Here is an 18,769-nt window from a genome sequence, read left to right on the forward strand (position 1 = left end):
TCCAGAGCAAAGGGATCAGGGGTCCTCCCCTGGTGGGTATAGGGATTACAGCATAATATTCTCATAATCTAGAGGATAATTACAGGGAAAAAAAAGCCATGTATCCACCAAGAAAAATTGAAAGTCACCCTTTAAACCCTAGATGAATTCTTCCAATGAATTCCTAAAAATCAATCATTCGTGATTAACAGAAAAATTTCAACAAATGTTGCAATCTAGAACAATGCTTCTGATGACTCAGCAGAGTGCAGCTTTAGCTATAAGGTAAAGAAGATCCATGTACAAAAAAAGAAAACGAATAAGGAAGGAAAGAAGCTGCGGCATGAATTAGAAAGTAGTTAGTCCACACTGATTCCAATCTCCCTCTAAGAAGGATGTAGCTAGCATAAAGGGACAATAAGACAGAGGGAGATGGGATAGTGTGACAGGCACTTTGGTTCTTCCAAGACAGGTATGGGAGGTTTGTCTGCCCGAGCATTCTCAGGTACAGCCTGAGCAGCATCGGAAGTGGTTTTTCTATCGGGACATTGCTGTGGTGTGACTTTTCTAGTTGAGTGCTATGTTACTTACATAAACTCCCTGAGCCTTCCAGAAATTCTACAAAGCACTCATTTGCTGCACAAATGGCTCAGGGTGGATTAGGCTGTTCGCAGCTGAGCATCTCTTTCTGATAGATTTGAATAGAAAAACTATTGTACATTTACTTCAAATCTAATGTTTTTACCTTTAATCTATTTCCTAAAAATAAAACTCAGGCCTGAATTAAAATCTTTAAATCATCTTAGGCATGTACTTTGCAGTTTCTCTCCACAAAATATCAAAAGGAGGAAAACTTGCTTCATTCTATCATAATCACAGGCAGAGAAACTATCACTATTATTAGAACACAAATAAAAATCTAACAATTTCCCTTTAAGACACACATTATCATAAATATGTTTATCAGTAAAAGATCCTCATTATTCTTTATTAACTACCAATTTAGAAGAAAACAATTGGTTTCTACTTTATTTAGTTATAAGAAATATTATTTTCAGTTTGGTAATTTGCTAATATCACCACACTAGTACATTTCAATAATACAAATTAAACAGCTAATAAAATAAAGTAGGCATTTAGAACAACAACTTTATAGGAAAACACAGTTAGATCATTCTAAAATATGCCTTATTTCTCGAAAATCAGAAGTATACCAGAGATGAGAGTGTTTTTCTATATTACTACAATACACTTGATAAGTTTTAATGGAATTGAAAAGCGCATACCCAGTAATAACCCAAAAGTAAATGTGCTTTCCCTTTGTGAGGATAGGGGTAGTAAATAGGTTTTCTGAAAGATGATACCTTTTTTTCCTCTTTCATATATTTACACAGTATCATTCAAAATGATATTAACAGCATCTTTTAAATTTTGACCAAGAATCAAAAAAAATGCATTTAAACTTTGGAACTTGCCCACAAAGACAGGAGGCCAAACCTAGCAGTTGATGGGGCAGACACCTGAAACTAAAAGGCTGGGAAAGTCAGGCAGAGCTGAAATGATTGTTCAGTTTAAAGAGCTTGTTCAGTGGGACCAAGGTCGATGCCTCTGGCAAGGGATGCACAACTCATCTAACTGGCACCAGTCCCTTCTACCACTTTTCAATCTCTGAGGCACAGTGTACAAGCTCATTGGTCCAGAACTTAATGCTGGATTTTTAATTAGCTCAATGAAGGTGATAAGACTCCAAGGATGTGGCCTATTTACAATCACCCGTTCCAAGACAGCCCTTGTGATCTGTTCCTGAATTGCTGTACCTTGGCAAAAAGGTACAGCATGGTGCAGTTGAAGTAGTGAGTGTGGCTGTTTGGTTACCGCAGCTGGTTTGCAATTGCATTTAAGAAGAGATAATAACCCTCAGTCTCTAAGTCCACTGATGTGTAATTTCCCTCTGTATGCTGTGATCACCATTGATAAGAAAAGGAACTGCTTTGGGCCTATAGCAGAGTAAAGGGGAGCAGAGCTAGGCAGGGAAAAGTAAGCTGAATCCTGGGAGAAAGGAGACGGAGTCAAGAGAAGCCATGTAGCCCCGCACATAAGAGACACCAGAACTTTACCATGTAAGCCACAGCCACATAGGGATACACAGATTAATAGAAATGGGTTAATTTAATATGTAAGAGTTAGAAAATAAGAAGCTAGAGCTAATGGACCAAGCAGTGATTTAATTAATACAGTTTCTGTGTGGCTATTTCGGGTCCAGCAGCCTCCTTGCAACATCTGTACTGGAAATTATTATGAGTACATTGTAAAGACAGAAAGAATTGAATTTGAATGATGGTAAAAGGACATTTCACTTCGTGATAAAAACTAAGCTACAAAAACCATGTCAAGAAACATATTTCAATGTATGTAAAACACCAAAAACTTAGCAATACTAATAACTATAACAAAATATACAGTTACCGCATTCCTTTGGTAATGGCTTCCTAAAAGCCAATTCAAGTACAAGCGGTCAGCCGTACCTTGGCAAAAAGTTCGCAAGAACTGTATCAAAACACTTGATCGATACATCTGCCAAAGGACCGTGTTGCTGCAAGTACCCTTCCACTAATCACTTATCAACAAACAAGGCAAGTAAGTCATAATTTAAAAATTAATCAACTCTAAAAATGCTAAAAGGAGCATCATTTGTAACAGTCAAAATATGTAACAGACCCAAATATCTGACAAGAAGCTACTGATAATAAAACGTGGCATAAGAGTGCACAAAAACACAAAGGGTCATTTTTTAAAATGAGATAGTGAGACATATTCCAACATGGAAGAAAACTGACTATTCAGCAGATAATAGAATCTAGTCATGTGGTGGGCATTTGGGAGGCAGAGGCAGATGGTTCTCAGTGAGTCTGAAGCAAGCTTGGTCTATACAGTGAGTCCCAGGATAGTAAGAGACAGAGCTAGAGAGACCCTGTGTGAAAATTACAACAACCACCTCCCTTAAAAATTCTAATCATGCAGAGCCAGGTATTACATGCTCTGTGTATGTGTAATAGCTGTCATATGCAAATCTCTCTAGACAAAAAGAAGTGCTCTAGAACTAAATAGAACAACAAAATTAAGGAGTTATAGTTAAAGGAAGATTTTATTTAGGAGCACTAAAAATAATCTAAAATTGATATAGCTAAAGGTATAGATCTCAATATAACAATGACCTGAGCCAAACCAACCTAAAAAATCCCTATATAGGTACATGGCATGATATATAGACTTCATGAAAATAAAACTTTTAAACAAAAATTACAGGAGACTGGGCAGTGACAGTGAATGCCCTTAATCTCAGCACTAGGAAGGCAGAGGAAGATGGATCTCTGGGAGTTTGAGGCCAGTCTGTTCTATAGAATGAGTTCCAGGACAGGCTCGAAAGCTACAGAGAAACCTTGTCTCGAAAAACAAAAACAAAAATATTTATCAGAAAACTTCAAATTTTAATAGATACAATTTTTGAAAGGCATTGAAGTCTTAATCTTTAGATAGGGAGAAAATGTAGAATCAGATTAAAGAGACATTAAAATTGGCACCAGTTGATGAAGAAGCAATGAGACCAAGGGACATGCAAAGACTTAGAAAATAGATAAGAAAGAAAAGTAAGAAACAGAAATGAATAGGCAGGAAGGAGGCGGAAGAGAAGAGACAGAAGAAAGCAAAGAGATAAGAGGAGTAAAGCAATGAGACAGGAGTCAAAACAAAACACATTATCCCTGATCTGGAAGGTAGGACCACTATAAAGAATGCAGGTGAGCCCCAACTTCTTGCCCTCCACAAGACAAGAGCCCAGGTTGTGGAAGCAGGAACCAAACAATAGAGACCCTTTATCCTTATCTTCAGTCCTGGTATTACGAACAACAGGGTTCCAACGGAGCCACTCATAGCATGGCATATGACATTACAGAAAAAGTTCATTAGTTTCACAGTTCAAATATCATCTGATTTTTCTTGAAATATCATGTATAAATTTTTTTGGACTTTGAGAGTTTTTTTATTATTTTTTTATTTGTTTGTTTATAAAAATTTCCACTGTCTCCCCTCCTCCCCATACCCTCCATGTATAAATTTTAATTTGATATTTTTAAGTTTTAAATTCTGCTCTACTATTACTTTCACATTTAGAAACAAACCAACAAGAATCATAGTGCAGACAGGCCTCCTTTTAAACAACCATACTTCATATATGCAAATGGTTTTATATTGTTTAGAGTGCACTTCCGTCATGTCATTCTGCACACTAGTAAGTAAACAGTGCAGAGAGTTAGATCACGTAAGAATCCTTTTAAATTTCCCAATGAGCTAGACTGGCTCAAGGATTAAGTCTGGAATGGAGAATTAGATGTGAATATTGCTTTACGGTTAACGCTGGGCTTGATGGCACAGCCATTAACCCAGCGCTCAGAAAGTAGAAGCAGAATTGTCACCAAGTTCACGGCGTATCAGGGCTATATACAAATTTGATCATAACAATAAGGGTATCTTTTTTACTTCTATTAATCAATAATTTATAAAATATTTTTGTGTTTGCGTATTGAAATGGCTAAAGTTACCTACAACTGTGAGGAGGAGAATATCTTGAAGAATGATCTATTTCCTTGAACCTCGATAATATTTACAGAAATTAACAATTTCAATTATAAGAACTACAATAATGACAAATCATAATTCATATAATTCAAAAATATTGCCTTACATTAACATTAATTACTAAACAATCACAGGACTATTATGATAAGGTCTATAGAAAAATCTGTAGGTTTGAAGATGGAAAATCTTTAAAAACCTAAGGAAGGGCTCATGGGTATTCACCAAGACATTGTAAGATGTTACAAGAATACAAAACATGCACACATTAAGTATAATAACTAAAAAGGCATTCACTCTTATATGATGTTTGCATAAAAGTCAATCACAAAACAGCTTCCAAGAATACACCTGATATGTCACTCAAAACTAGATTTTTAAACATGAAACGTACTTGCAGTTGTACTGAATTGTGCCGAAGGCCTTCAACAATGGAAAAAAATCTGTCAATTTTTCTTTCTTCTCCAGCTGAAGTCAAGGCTTCTAAAACTTCTTCAAGGCTATCAAAAATTTGGAGAATATTAATTAAATAGCAAGGATCAAATAACAAAAATGACATGCAATCACTTTACCCTGCTAATTGATGAAACGTGAGGTCATTACTGTAAGTACATACTAACTGTACAAAATAGCCGGATTCACGGTGACATTTCCATGCATCCAAAGCATGCATTTATCACATCCACCTTCCCTACAAATCCCGTTACCCACTCCTCCCTCTGTTCAGGTGTTTAACATATTTGCTAACTTTACGATCTTCTACTTTCACATTAGATCCTTTCCCCGACTGGTTGCTACTTGAGGGAAGCTCAGCATGTTTTTCTGTGTGCTCTAGCATGTATTTTGATTTATTTATTCCTGGCCAATACCCTGCGAGGTGTTCACCAAGCATCTATAAAACACCACAGGTCAGGACTAATTTGAAACATTTTTGCTACTTTCGGCTCACACTGGATTCTTATTTATACTATTTGATTGAAACATAAAACTATACCATATAATGTGACATTTCAATGCATGTTGGTACTGTGTAATATAAAATGAGAAAAAGCATGTATATCTCCCCAAATAAGTCATTCTCTCATGATAGCAGCATTTTAAACCCATTCTCCTACCTTCTTGTATAACAAACATTATCCTTTTCTAGAATCAACTTCCCATGGATGTTAATGTATGTAAACTGTATGCAGTGCATATATTATAAGCCATTATAAATAAAAAAGCAGGCAGAAAACAGTTGAACAACTTGTTCTGTCTAACATCTACTTCTCCAAAGTGATGAAGCATGGATCTAAAATCTGGCAGCCTGTGAAGGCTAAATATCTAAAATGCTCTCAGTCAACACATAATGTTCCTCAAATAATGAAACTGTAACCGTCAAAAACAAATAGTAGCACAATACAATAAATAGTTAAGTCTGAACTACAGTATTTGTGAAAAGATCATTTTGCCTTTTTTAAAAAAAGTATAAATTCTTCATCTGTGGATGAAAATATGCAGCCCTAACTATTATTTGAATCACTCTGACATTTATTCCAATGTCAAGAAACAACAAAAACAATACAGAAGGGTTGAGAATCGAGTTCAGTAGTGGAGTGCTTGCCTAGCTTGTGTGAGGCCATAATTTGACTCCCAGAACTGAAGAAATAGTAGGAGGAGAGCAATACATGTGAAAAAAAGATGAAGAAAGAAAAGAAGGAGAAGAGAACAGAAAGAGGGGAAATAGCGGAAAGGAAAGAACAGGATAAGAGTCTAGGAGGAATAAGAGTAGAGAGAAACAAGAGAATGAGGAGGGAAAAATAGGAAGGAGGAACTGAAAGGAATGGATAACAAAGAATAAAAGGAAAGACAGGAGGGAGAGTTCTGAGTCATGCATCAATATGCATGCATACAGGACACATACCAACTTTTAGGGCACACCAAAATCTAAACAAACTTTCTAGATCAAGAAAGTACTGCACCTGGATATCTGGCCTTTTCTATGCCTGGGACCACAGGTCAGATTAGCTAAATGACTTCTCTAGACACACAGAACATGTGCATAAAGGCTCAGGTTCAGAGTGGTGTGTAACTGGCCAACTACAGCCAGAGTCAGTTCAATCCCACCTAACTAGCAGGACCGCTTCAAGACTGACTCTCACATGTGATAGAAAGGACTCAGGCTAAGTTCACACTGTAACAGTGTATTAAGAGCCCTGCTGAGAACAGCTCAACTCCTAATGTCAGAGGGTTCATCTCCTAGGAAGAACTTTCCAGCAGCTCTGACTGCAGAAGAATCCACGCTTGTTTTGTTTCCACATACATCTTGCTCAATACTCCAATTAATCCTCTATTTAAGCAAAGGTAAACGTCCAGTACCCTACAGATACATGTGAGATGCTGTGGCCAGTATGTACTTGATGAACACGTCTTCCTCTGGTTTTCATCATCACTCATCTCTTTAAATGGCTTATGGGAAACAGGGTTAAGCCAAGGCCTTTGGACATGATTGAGCCAGGCTGTTTCAACTCTGGAAACTATGAGCACTGTCTTTGTTCTTTTGCTTTTTCAGTTTACCCATTTTTTAAAAACATTTTAAAGGACTACTTATAATTAGAATCCTAATCTTCCTTAAGGTGTTGGGGTATGTACTTTATCACCAGGATATATGCTGAGTGGCTGATTAGGTACAACCTTGTAGCCAAGTCTTGAAGCTTCAATGTGTTTTAGACTATAACTCATTCAACTCAACTGATCTGTCTTACATATAGATTGTCAAAAAGCAATGTACTTATCATTAGAAGAGGTAAGCATGACTTACAATTCCAATTTATATAGATATAAATATAAATATAGATATAGATATATAATTAGATAATAAAAAGACCCCATTAGTACATTTTCACCCTCTACTTTGACTTTTTATTAAGGGGTGAGCTTAAAGAAGTTTAAAAGAAACAAAATGAGAAAATCAGTTGTTCATGAATTTATTTTAGTCCCTAATTAAAAATTTGATTAGCAAAATACTTGAACAAATATTTTAATTATACAAATAAGAAACCAAACTAATTGCCCAGACATATATCAACGCTGAGGTTGTATGCTTCTGTACATGACTACGCAGGAGGCACGGGGAGGCTTACATGCTCTCCTCCCCTACAATGCAGGATAGCCGGGGAGACCTAAATGCTTTCCTCCCCTATAATGCAGGATAGCCGGGGAGACCTAAATGCTCTCCTCCCATACAATGCAGGATACACGGGGAGACTTACATGCTCTCCTCCCCTACAATGCATACTGCAGAAAGAAGCTTCACCACATCTGCCATCATATTGGGCTGCTTGGGATCCATGGCTTTCGCCAACAAGGAAAGACTCCTCTCTTCACTCATAATTCTTTCTAAGCCATACTGCAACAATAGAAAATGAGTTAAATGTTAGGAGTTATTTGGAAAGATGGTGCATAAATTTTAAAAATTATATATTTACCTCTAAAAAAGACAAAGTATGAGAACCTTGTAACACCGTAAAAATTTCCCAAGTATTACTATTATATTAAGATCTATGAGAATCTACCAAATGCAAAAAAAAAAAAATCAATGGAGAAATGAGGGATTCTCAACATTAATGTACAAAACAAATAAATACTAAAATAGTCACGGAGGACAGGGCAATCTCTGTGCTAAGAAAGAAACTGGATAAAAATGACAAGCAAACACACAGATCAGCACTGTACAAACAAAAGATAGGATAAACCAAAGAATAATTCTATGTCATTTTCATGAAACAAATGAAACAATGTTAAATAGAGTTAAACCAGTGTATTAAAGTATTATTGTTCCAACATAGAAACTATGTAGAACACTTTTATTTTCCTAAGACTGAAAATCAAGTTGCATTTTCTAATTACACCACGTCTGAATTCAGACTAGACACTTTCAAGTGTTCAAAGCCCAAGTGGCTGCCACAAGACAGTACAGGTCTAGATCTGAACATAGTATATAAATGCACAAAGGCAAAGGACAATTTAGAAAGGAGCTGTGTAGAAACTCCCATAATAGAAATATGTATTCTGAGCACAATGGTACTTGTAATCAATAAACATGTTCAAAATGATTTGTTGAAGAATAAAGTTTATTTGCTACTTCCATAAATTCACATTCAATTAGAAGATAAGTAATTATATTAAAGACATATTATTTTAAGGAAGTATTATTATCTCTTGGCATTCCAATAATCTGCATCGTCAGTATAAAAATGCAATAGAAGACATCAAGTAATACTTCTACCTCCCATGTATTTGGATGATCTTTCTACATAGTATAAAACGTGTGGATCAAGTAACTACTGTAAATGATCACAGGAACATTAATCCCAATTACACACCTACCAATCATGGCTATAAATGTTAGTATCAAGAAAAAAGCAAACAAGCAAACTTGACATTGTGTAGAAATAGTGCATTTGCTGGAAAATACTACGGTGAAGAGGTATGGCAGAGGGAGTGCAAGCAGAAGAGCCAAGACCCCAGAAATGCGAGGGGTAGAAGTTCCTTTTCCATCTCTTCTGATTGATTTTAGTTTAAAGTTAATTTTGTTGGAAATTAGAATGGCCACATCCGCTTGTTTCTTAGGTCCATTTGCTTGAAAAACCTTTTCCCAACCCTTTACTCTGAGTAGATGTCTGTCTTTGTGGTTGAGGTGTATTTCTTGTAAACAGCAGAATAAGAGGAGGGAGAGGGGAGGAACTTGAACTTCCCACAGGGCAGGAAACCCTGACTGCTCTTAGGACTGGAGAGGGAGGAGGAGAGGGAGTAGGGGGGGAGGAGGAGAGGGAGTGGGGAGAATGGGAGGGTATGGGGAGGAGGGGAGGAAGTGGAAATTTTTATAAACAAATAAATAAATAAATTTTTAAAAAAAGAAGTTCCTTCACCTTATTCATGGGAAAAGGTTTACAGACAATTAAACTGTTCAGAAAAGGCTCACTGTTCTGATGTTCTGAACTACAAGCTGAGACTTCAAAAGCTGGCACAGAGCAGAGAGTCACACCATGCCTTGGTAGTATTGCAGAAAATTGCCAATAATATAGAAAGCACCATTTGGACACGAGTCAGAAAGACAAAGATTAGCACACTCTGTCCTGACAAAACTGCTGATAGATGAAAGCTTGTCTACAGTGCCTGCCTTCCAGATTCACCGTCAGGCGGCTTTCGAGGCTCCAGATAATCTGGGAAGGTTGCAGTCAGACTTCCTACCATTTCCACTTCCCACCCCCACCCAAATTCTAACCCCTGGGTGGGAGGGCTGGAATATGAGTGCACTCTGATCCTATGCTCTGACCACAATCCTGTGACACCAAAGGCATGACCTCTAATTTTCTTAATAAAAAACATAATAAAATAAAATAGAAGAGCTCATTTGGGGAACAGAATGAGGCCATATTACCACTTTTTCATAACTATTACTAAACAAGGAACTGTCATATACTTCAATAAAATTATGTATGCAAAGACTTAGGAAAAAAAAGAAAAATTGACTGTGAGAAATAGTTCACTTACCAGTGCTAGCATCAAAGTTCTTTAATGAAGGCTTTTAAAGTGAGAGCGCTATCACCAATTTGGGAAGGTCTAAAAAAGGATCTTTCCTGAATGTCAAGGACCCACTTGGGATAATATGGTAACTGGCAAGTTCTAAACCCAGAACCAATTCTGTGTTCTCTTAGCATTCCACAGAAGGCCTATTGTTACCTAACAGAATTCCAGGCAGCTAAAGATAATATGTTGAGCTAAGGGAAGGTAAATACTCTCATCCCTGACAAGACAGTAAACATCACTACTATATGACGACTGTGGATAAACAACAATTAATGGTATGTGTATCCCATTAAAGATTCATTTAAAAATTACTTTTTTATTTTTATTTTTTTAATATCGGTCAACTACTTTCATGCCTAAGCCCTCAAAGTCCAGAAGAGAGAGTCAGATGCCCTAGAATTGGAGCTATGTATAGTTGTGAGCCATAATGTGGGTCCTGAGAATCGAACCTAGAACCTTTAGAAGGGGATATAATGTTTTACACAACTGAGCCAACTCTCTAGCCAAAAAAAAACCTTTTAGTTCCATTGAATGTGACAAACAATTCATTTTGACAAGATGCCACAGTCATTTATATTAATGACATAATTGATAGTAGCAAATAAACCTAAAGGCTATATATATAGTTTCATCATTAAAATGAAATCCAGTGAAGACTTCACAGTGATATGGTAAAGTACACATCTACATAGCAGATTAAATGAATCTTAGGAAAACTAACAACAACCTTGAGTTGGTAAAATGACCAGAAACTTTGCAAAATAGTCTATATTTTAAAATACTAATCCCAAGTGTCAGTGACTAAATTTTCTGTTTTATTAGCCTATGTGCCACTATCCAATTCACATGCAGTATTTTATGGCTCCATATAAACTATAAGAAATAAAATCTACTATGACTAAAACCAAGTAAGGTACATGATGTTCTAAATAATAATGTATCTTAACCACTAGTCTTCCCAAATTTAACTTTGGGTAAACACACCTCTATGGTTTATAAGAGGCGCACTGTAATTCCTTCCTTTGAGCTTCATGCCACCAGGAAAATTCCCCTACTACAGCCTCACTTTTTACAAAGGCCTCTAAAAAGCAGCTCAACCTGCATGGTGGGAACAACCCTGTACAAGGAGTTTCTCATCCTTTCAGTGCCGACTCTTAAGAACATACAGACAGCCTACGTCACATAACACAGCAAAATTCTTTTAAAAAGGACTTGTGGCAATCTACTCCTCAGGCAATCTCCTTGGAAAGTATCAAGGTAGGCCAAAAGTAAACAACACGCTACGCATTTAAAAAAAAAAAAAATAGAAGGTTGTAAAGGTGACTCAGCAGGCCCTGGGTTCCGTCCCTAGAACCCACAAGGAGAAAGAAGAGAACCAATCTCCACAGGCTGCCTTGTTTCTTCCACACTGACCCTTGGCACAAGTGCACAGACTCACATGAACATGGCATAAACAGGTGTTTAAAATAACTAAAGAGGAAACTCAGCAGAATGCTTTCATGAAAAACAAAGTTAGAAAACACAAACAGTTGCTATAATAAAATTAAATACTAACAACTTAAGGATTTATATATTTAACCCTCCAGATGTTTATCTTTAAAGAAAAAGGCAAAATATGCTTCATTAAAATTTACCAAACATGTACGGCTTTTCTATAGAACATGATCACTCATCATAAGAGCATACATAACCTTTGTTCCCCTGGTGTCCAACAACTGACATACCAATCATTACACCACACATCAGGACGAAGATGAGCTGACAGTCAGAGTGAAAGAAGGCTACTATCAGCAATCACCAAAACGGAGTGAGAGACTGGGCAGTGACAGCGTAAAGTCTTCTGCTTAATTCAACTTTACTACACAAGTACTTTATACTACACAACTTTACTACACAGATATGCCATATTATGCTGGCTCAATAATAAATATATCACTGCTGCATTTCTCGAATCTTCTCACATCTGTATATATTAATTTTATCATAGATTTTAAATTCTCAGGATATTAAGCATGGGTTTTCACAACTTGAATCTCTGGTAGTATATATATAAACATACATATAAACTATAATTACTAACAGTGTAGGATACGAATGCCTAAATCCTGCTGACCTTTTGAAAATCAAAAGAAGGAGAGAAGCAAAAGAAGGCTCAAGGTGGAGAGCACAGGAGAGAAAGCAAGCGCCTCTGCAGGTGGGGGTTCACGGTTCAGGGGCAAGCATGTTCACCTCCCAGCTCCTCCTAAGATCCCCTGTTCATCTATCAACATAGGAGACAAATCCATGATCACCCAATGACAAGCAAGTAGAACTCGCAATTGTAAGGTTGTAATTCATGTCAGACTCTGTGGTGAACAAACAGCAACTCCCCTGCAGCATACCTGTGTGTTCATCAGGGCTTTCAGACACTGGATAACTTTGTGCTGATTCTTCTTTACAACTCTTTCTTGGCTGTGTTAACATAAATATAATAATATTGAATTACATTTGGACATACTAACAGAGAGCTTAATTAAATATTATTAACTATACTTACATTTGCCCACTAATCAGTTTTTCCAAAATGTCCAATAATAGTCCGAGTCCCTCATGTCCAAAGCTTTGCACCCAACTGAAAAAACAAAAACCACACAATAAGGTGAGTTGCTTATATGCCTATAATTATTTTAAAATTTTTGTAGTCATAATCATGACAACAATAAGCATAACACTAGATACAAAACTGTTCATGGTTCATATGCCTTGGCTGTGAGAGTTGAGGAAAAATGCCACTATAGACAGCAATAGGCTAACATCGTCCATTCAAACTTCTAAGAACTGAGTCTCAGCCATGCTCCATGTTCAACATGTTTATAAGGAGGAGCCCTCCATGGAAACACAAGTATATACATCAAAGACTTGGGAAAACTATCAAACAGAGGTTCACTCAGTACAGCGACTCACTAGATCAAGCTGGACTATAACAAAGAGAGAATCTGGGACTCTCTGGGAAGGGAAAATTACAGAGGGAGGGAAGGTAAAGCGGACACTAGAGGTGAGGGTGTGGGCTGAGACTAAGAAAAAGATAAGGGACAAAAGTTTATCAACACAATAGAAAGATACATATTAGGAGAGCTTCCCAGACTACAAAAATGAAGTACTATAACTATTAGAAATATATTAAATGTCAAAGATCAACTTCTTTAAGAATTAGAGGGAAAATAAAGCATTTATTATGTAAGTATTTCTACCATGGCTGAACGGTATGTGATCCATGAATCAGTGATGCAATCAAACGGTTTAAGGAAGTAGGACATTATTGCTAACGGACAAAAAATCATGCTGATTACAGAAAAAGCACTAGTGGTAATCTAGAAACACAGGTTAACAAATAACAAAATTATAACTGTGTCTCCTAAAAAAAGGGGAAGAAAATAATAGCAGAATTTCTACATGTATATTTTCTATGTGTCCACTTCCATGTAAGGTTTCCATGTGTATGAAAATTAAATGCTAAAAACAAACTATCAAATAATCAAAAATGGGCATTATAGAGCATGAGACCTAGTCACAAACAAGTAAATACTGTCACTTTCTTGATCAGAATACAAAGTAACTTCTCCAAGAGAATAAGCAAAAGCCAGAGTGACCACAGCATAGTATTAACCTAAAAACAGAAATGCAACTGCCAGAAAGTTTGTACAAAGCCTAGAGGTGACCCTTTACTGCCATATCTGAATAAGAATGGCCCTCGTAGATTCATGTGTTTGAAGGCTTGGCCCATGGGAGTGGCTCCATCAGAAGGTGTGGCCTTGATGGACTAACTGTGACCTTTTTGGAGGAAGTGTGTCATTGTAGGGGTGGGCTTTATAGTCTCACATGCTCGAGCTAAACCTAGTGTGGAACACAGTCACCTGCTGCCTACAGGTCAGGATACACAACTCTCAATTCCTTCTCCAGCACCATGTCTGCCTGCATACTTCCATGTTCTCATCATGACAACAATGGGTGAAACCTCTAACTGAAACGTTAAGCCAGCCCCAATTAAATGTTTTCCTTAATAAGAGATGCCACGGCTATGATGTCTTTACAGCAATAGAAACCCCTAAGACAGAAGTCAAGAGATTTTTTTTTGCAATGGTCCTAAGCACACTTTGGGGAAAAAGTCTTCACCATAAATGCTGCCGGGAACTTGATATCCATATGCAGAATGAAGCCAAATCGTGATCTCTAATAAATTACAAAACTTGAGTATAAATCATTTAAAGAATTATATGTAGGAGCTGAAACTATAAGTCACTGGATTACAAGAAACCAGAAACATTTCAGGACACTGGAATAGCAAGAATTTTTTGTAACAGGTTCTCAAAGGTACAGAAAACAAAAGCAGAGGTAGCCAAATAGGATTACATCAAACCAGAAAGCATTTTTACCACAGCAAAGGAGGTGAGCAACAGATAGATAGATAGATAGATAGATAGATAGATAGATAGATAGATAGATAGATAGATAGATATACACCATCAACACACTGACAGAAAGGATTGGCAAGTAAGATATCTAACTGAAGGACAGAACCCACAATATAGGAAGGGCTCCCAAAACTCAATTGCATAAACAATAACCTTACTAACAAGTAGAAAAACAATCTAAGTGATACTTCTTCAAAGAAAACAAAGAAATAGCCAGGAAGTACATGAAACATGCTCAGCACAGCTAACTTTCGGGAAAAGAAATGAGAAGCCCAAGCAAGCTATAGCACCATCCGAGTGGTGCTATGTAAGAACAACTCTTAACAAAAAAACAGAACAAACACCATCTGTCAAGGGCAGGGGTAAAGGGAAGGTCTGCACACAGTTGGCAGCAATGTACATTAGTACAGCCTTTATAAGAACCAGCAAGAGGCCTCTTCACAATTTAATAAAAACAATCAATTAGGAACAATCAATCGCAATATTAGAATCATATTCAAAGGAAATAAAGTTAACCAGTCAGAGACATTTGCACTTCCGTATTTACTGCAGCACTGTTCACAACTGCCAGAATACAGAAGCAACAAAGTGCCCAGGATCTAATTCCTAGATGAGGAACTGTGGTGCACAGACACAGCGGAGCATTAGTGGGGCATGAAAAGGGAAATCCTGGTATTTGCAGCACCATGGGTAGTATGGGAAATCCTTATACTAAGTGAAATGGGTCAGGCACAGAATGATAAGCACTGAGTCATCTCACTTCTGAGTAAATCTGGAAAAGCTGATCAAGTTTAACCTGAGACACTAGGGGTGCCTATCAGAGGAGAGCAGTGGGGCAGTGTGAACAGTCTGCTGAATGGGTACTGACCGACAGGAGCAAGAGCTTCCGGGGTGCCCTAGAGGGTTATAGCCAACAACTCTATGCTACACATCTCTAAAGTCAGAACAAGAGCTTCCAGGGTGCCCTAGAGGGTTATAGCCAACAACTCTGCTACACATTTCTAAAGTCAGAGGAAAGAGTTTTGAATACTGATACCCAAAAGAAATGATTACCGTTTGAGAGGACAGATGTTGACTCTAACTAAATATCCCAGAGTAGCTATGTATTAAAACGGTGCACAAAACACCCCGTTACATGTGGAGCTTTCATGGTCCTGTCTACAACTTAGCTTAGACTACGAACCTTGTGTGAAAATCACCTTCCGCCTTTAACCCTCTGTGGACACAGCCCCACCATCTGTACATTTTCAGAATTTCTGACATCTGAAAAGGCGAATGTATTTCTGCACTGCATTTTTTTTGCAACCACACTGGCAGTCTCCAGTCATATGATCTTCCTCATCTCCTCTCTGCACAGTGAAAGCCATGAAATATCTAGCTGAGCAATGCCAGGAACAGCAAAGACACTCCCCATCAAAGACTGAAGACTACTGTTATGGCTGAGAGGAAGGAAACCGCTAACTAAATGCCACTGCTTTCAGACAAAGCTGCTACTTCAAAAGTGAAGAGTTTACTTTCTCCTATCAGCTCCAGACAGATTACCCACGGGCATTTCAAATCTGGCTTTCATGTTTCATGAAAAACACCTACAGCATCCGCTTAGCTGCGTCCCTTGTTTACATCTTATTCTGTATTTATTCTCATTTCACATGCACTGTAGAAGCTTGAAATCAAACATGTAAAGAGTAATTTGTGAGCCTTACTTGACCAGGATTGGGATATGTGGAGTCTCTCTGCTCTTTGCAACCGCCTGTGTTATTCTTTCCCAGTGGGCCTTCAATATTTTATTTAAAGTGGATTTTCTACCATTCCCATATTCAAAAGTATATACATAAAGAGATTCTAAAACTAATATGAATGATTTGAGATTATTCATACTGTTTAGCCTTCAATCACAGACAAATAGTTACTATTCACAAAATTAGCTTAACTGATATATAGAGTAACCTTTATGTTAGTGTAATATTCTAGTATTTTGATGAAGAGTAGGATTTACAAACTATGCAAACCCTCCACAAAAAAAAAATTTCTTGGATCTGAGTAATAACAAAACATAACTATGTAAACTTTATCAACCATAACAATTATAACTAAAAAAATGGCACCAACAGTTCTCAAATTAACAATTTCTAGATATCCCACATATGTCTTTTCTAGACTACAATAATTAAATTTTTCAAGCACTCACATGTATCATATATAAACTAACTGTCCATGAAGCAAAACTCACTAAGGTAACTTGAGTGAGAATAAACAAATCTCAAATCATACTATCTTATAATCTTCTCATTATGGGAATTAATTTATCAGCAACATGATCAGGGTAAACAAACTGTAAAATGAATAATGTAACATGCAATATAGTAAGACTTTAGCCATAAGATTTGTAAAAAAATCTTTCTCTTGTGTGTGTTTATTGTTGTTCCTTTTATTTTTCGAAATATAATTACATCCCTTTTTCTTTCCCTTTCCTTCTCCAACTCTTTTCCAAAGATATTTTTTTAGATTCTTTGAGAATTTCAAACAGTGGATTTTGGTTATCACACCTTCCCCAAACTCCTGCCTGATCCACCCTTCCCTCCCCAACCTTAGTGTCCTCCTTTTCTTTTAATCAAGTCCAGTGGGTGCTGCCCACCTACAGTTGGGGGCGTGGCCATCCACTACAGCGGGGTAGGTCAGGAACAGGGAAACTTTCTATGCTTGTTTCCACGCTGCCTTTTAAGTGAGTAACTTCAATGCTTTTCTATTTTAATCTAAGTATTATGCTATGTGGTAAACACGTACCTAAAAAAGCTATACTTATATGTCATAAATGATAGGTTTTTTTTTTGGTTTTAAGTACCCAGTGCTTTATACATTCTTATAGTTTATATCATTTCAAGAATTTTGGGGTGTTGAATAAAACAGGTATTGTACCATTAGAATAATTGATAGTGCACCTTTTCTTTTTTTGTTTTGTTTATTTTTTGTTTTGTTTTGTTTTTTATTATGGAATATTTATTTATTTACTTATTTATTAAAAATTTCCACCTCCTCCCCATCTTCCACTCCCTCCCACTTCCCCTCCCTCTCCCTCCCCAGTCCTAAGAGCAGTCAGGGTTCCCTGTCCCATGGGAAGTACAAGGTCCTCCTCCCTCAACCCAGGTCCAGGAAGGTGAGCATCCAAACAAACCAGGCCCCCACAAACCCAGTCCATGCAGTAGAATCAAAACCCAGGGTCATTGTCCTTATAAATAATATTTTTCAAAAAGAAAATTAGAATGAATACAAAGAGTGGAAGAGCAACATAAATGAGCAACATACTATGTAAGCATAAAAACTAAAGGAAGTGTTATCAGAAAGATCAATTCGAAATATGCCCCAAGTCACACCTGATGTAATGGTACATAATTCTAGCACTGCTCTACCTAGCAACTTCCAGCCAAGCCAGGGATGAAGTCAGATGCTATCTCAAAACAATACAGTCTCCTTTTGTGTCATTTGCATAAGCATTTGCATTCATTCTTTGTTTTGTTTTGGTTGTTGTTTTTGATACAGGTAGCTCCCACTGCCAGTAACTCCAGTTCCAGGAGAATCTAGCCTCCCTAGACACCTGTACTCACATGCACACAGACACTCAAGCAATTTTCTAAAAATCTTTTAAATTCAAAATAAAATATTCAAAATAAAAAAACAATCTTAAAAGGGTATTTGTAAAACGAAACAGAGACATATTTGGCTAATTATATGTAAGAAAAGGGTTGTGCAGTAAAAAGCTAAGGTCACTTAGATGTAGCACCTCCTCATACTGGTACCCAGATCTCTACCTTTACTTTACAAGGAGATAGAATTTGTAGCAATACTGAGCCAGTCCCATACTTTACGCTGCAAACATCAATTCAGCTTTCAGATAGAGTGCGCTTCTACACTGCACCAAGAGTGATGGACCTGGAGTCACTGTGCTAATTCACATTTTAGGCCTGACTGCTGCAGCAAGGGTGAAGTTTCGTTACTATTAAGCTTATGTTCAAGTGTTCATTAACAAAGGCAGCTGGCCTTCTTTAAGGGGCTCACTGTGCACATGATTCTGCATTAGGTATGAGAAATACAAAAATGAATAAAATATGTTCTCTGCCCTTGAAGCAACCACAGATTAG

The 18,769-nt window shown here is 37.2% G+C and overlaps 1 protein-coding gene across 5 annotated transcripts in view; it reads right to left on the bottom strand.

The window, feature by feature from the left end:
• The window catches only part of Diaph3 (diaphanous related formin 3), a 452,383-nt gene that overhangs the window by 310,393 nt on the left and 123,221 nt on the right, over positions 1–18,769 (bottom strand). For 4 of the 5 annotated variants that reach the window (XM_087912260.1, XM_087912261.1, XM_087912259.1 and 1 more), the window contains 4 exons: positions 12,719–12,793; positions 12,564–12,633; positions 7,863–7,999; positions 5,006–5,111 (listed from right to left, as the gene is read on the bottom strand). In XM_087912260.1, the coding sequence (XP_087768386.1) occupies positions 5,006–5,111; positions 7,863–7,999; positions 12,564–12,633; positions 12,719–12,793 (388 nt within the window). Of the gene's footprint in view, positions 1–5,005; positions 5,112–7,862; positions 8,000–10,146; positions 10,278–12,563; positions 12,634–12,718; positions 12,794–18,769 lie in introns of those variants that run through there. The other variant, XM_087912262.1, reaches the window with a different exon arrangement.

The sequence above is a fragment of the Myodes glareolus genome, chromosome 12 (assembly GCF_982192425.1).
Source record: "Myodes glareolus chromosome 12, mMyoGla1.1, whole genome shotgun sequence".
Classification (NCBI taxonomy): domain Eukaryota; kingdom Metazoa; phylum Chordata; class Mammalia; order Rodentia; family Cricetidae; genus Myodes; species Myodes glareolus.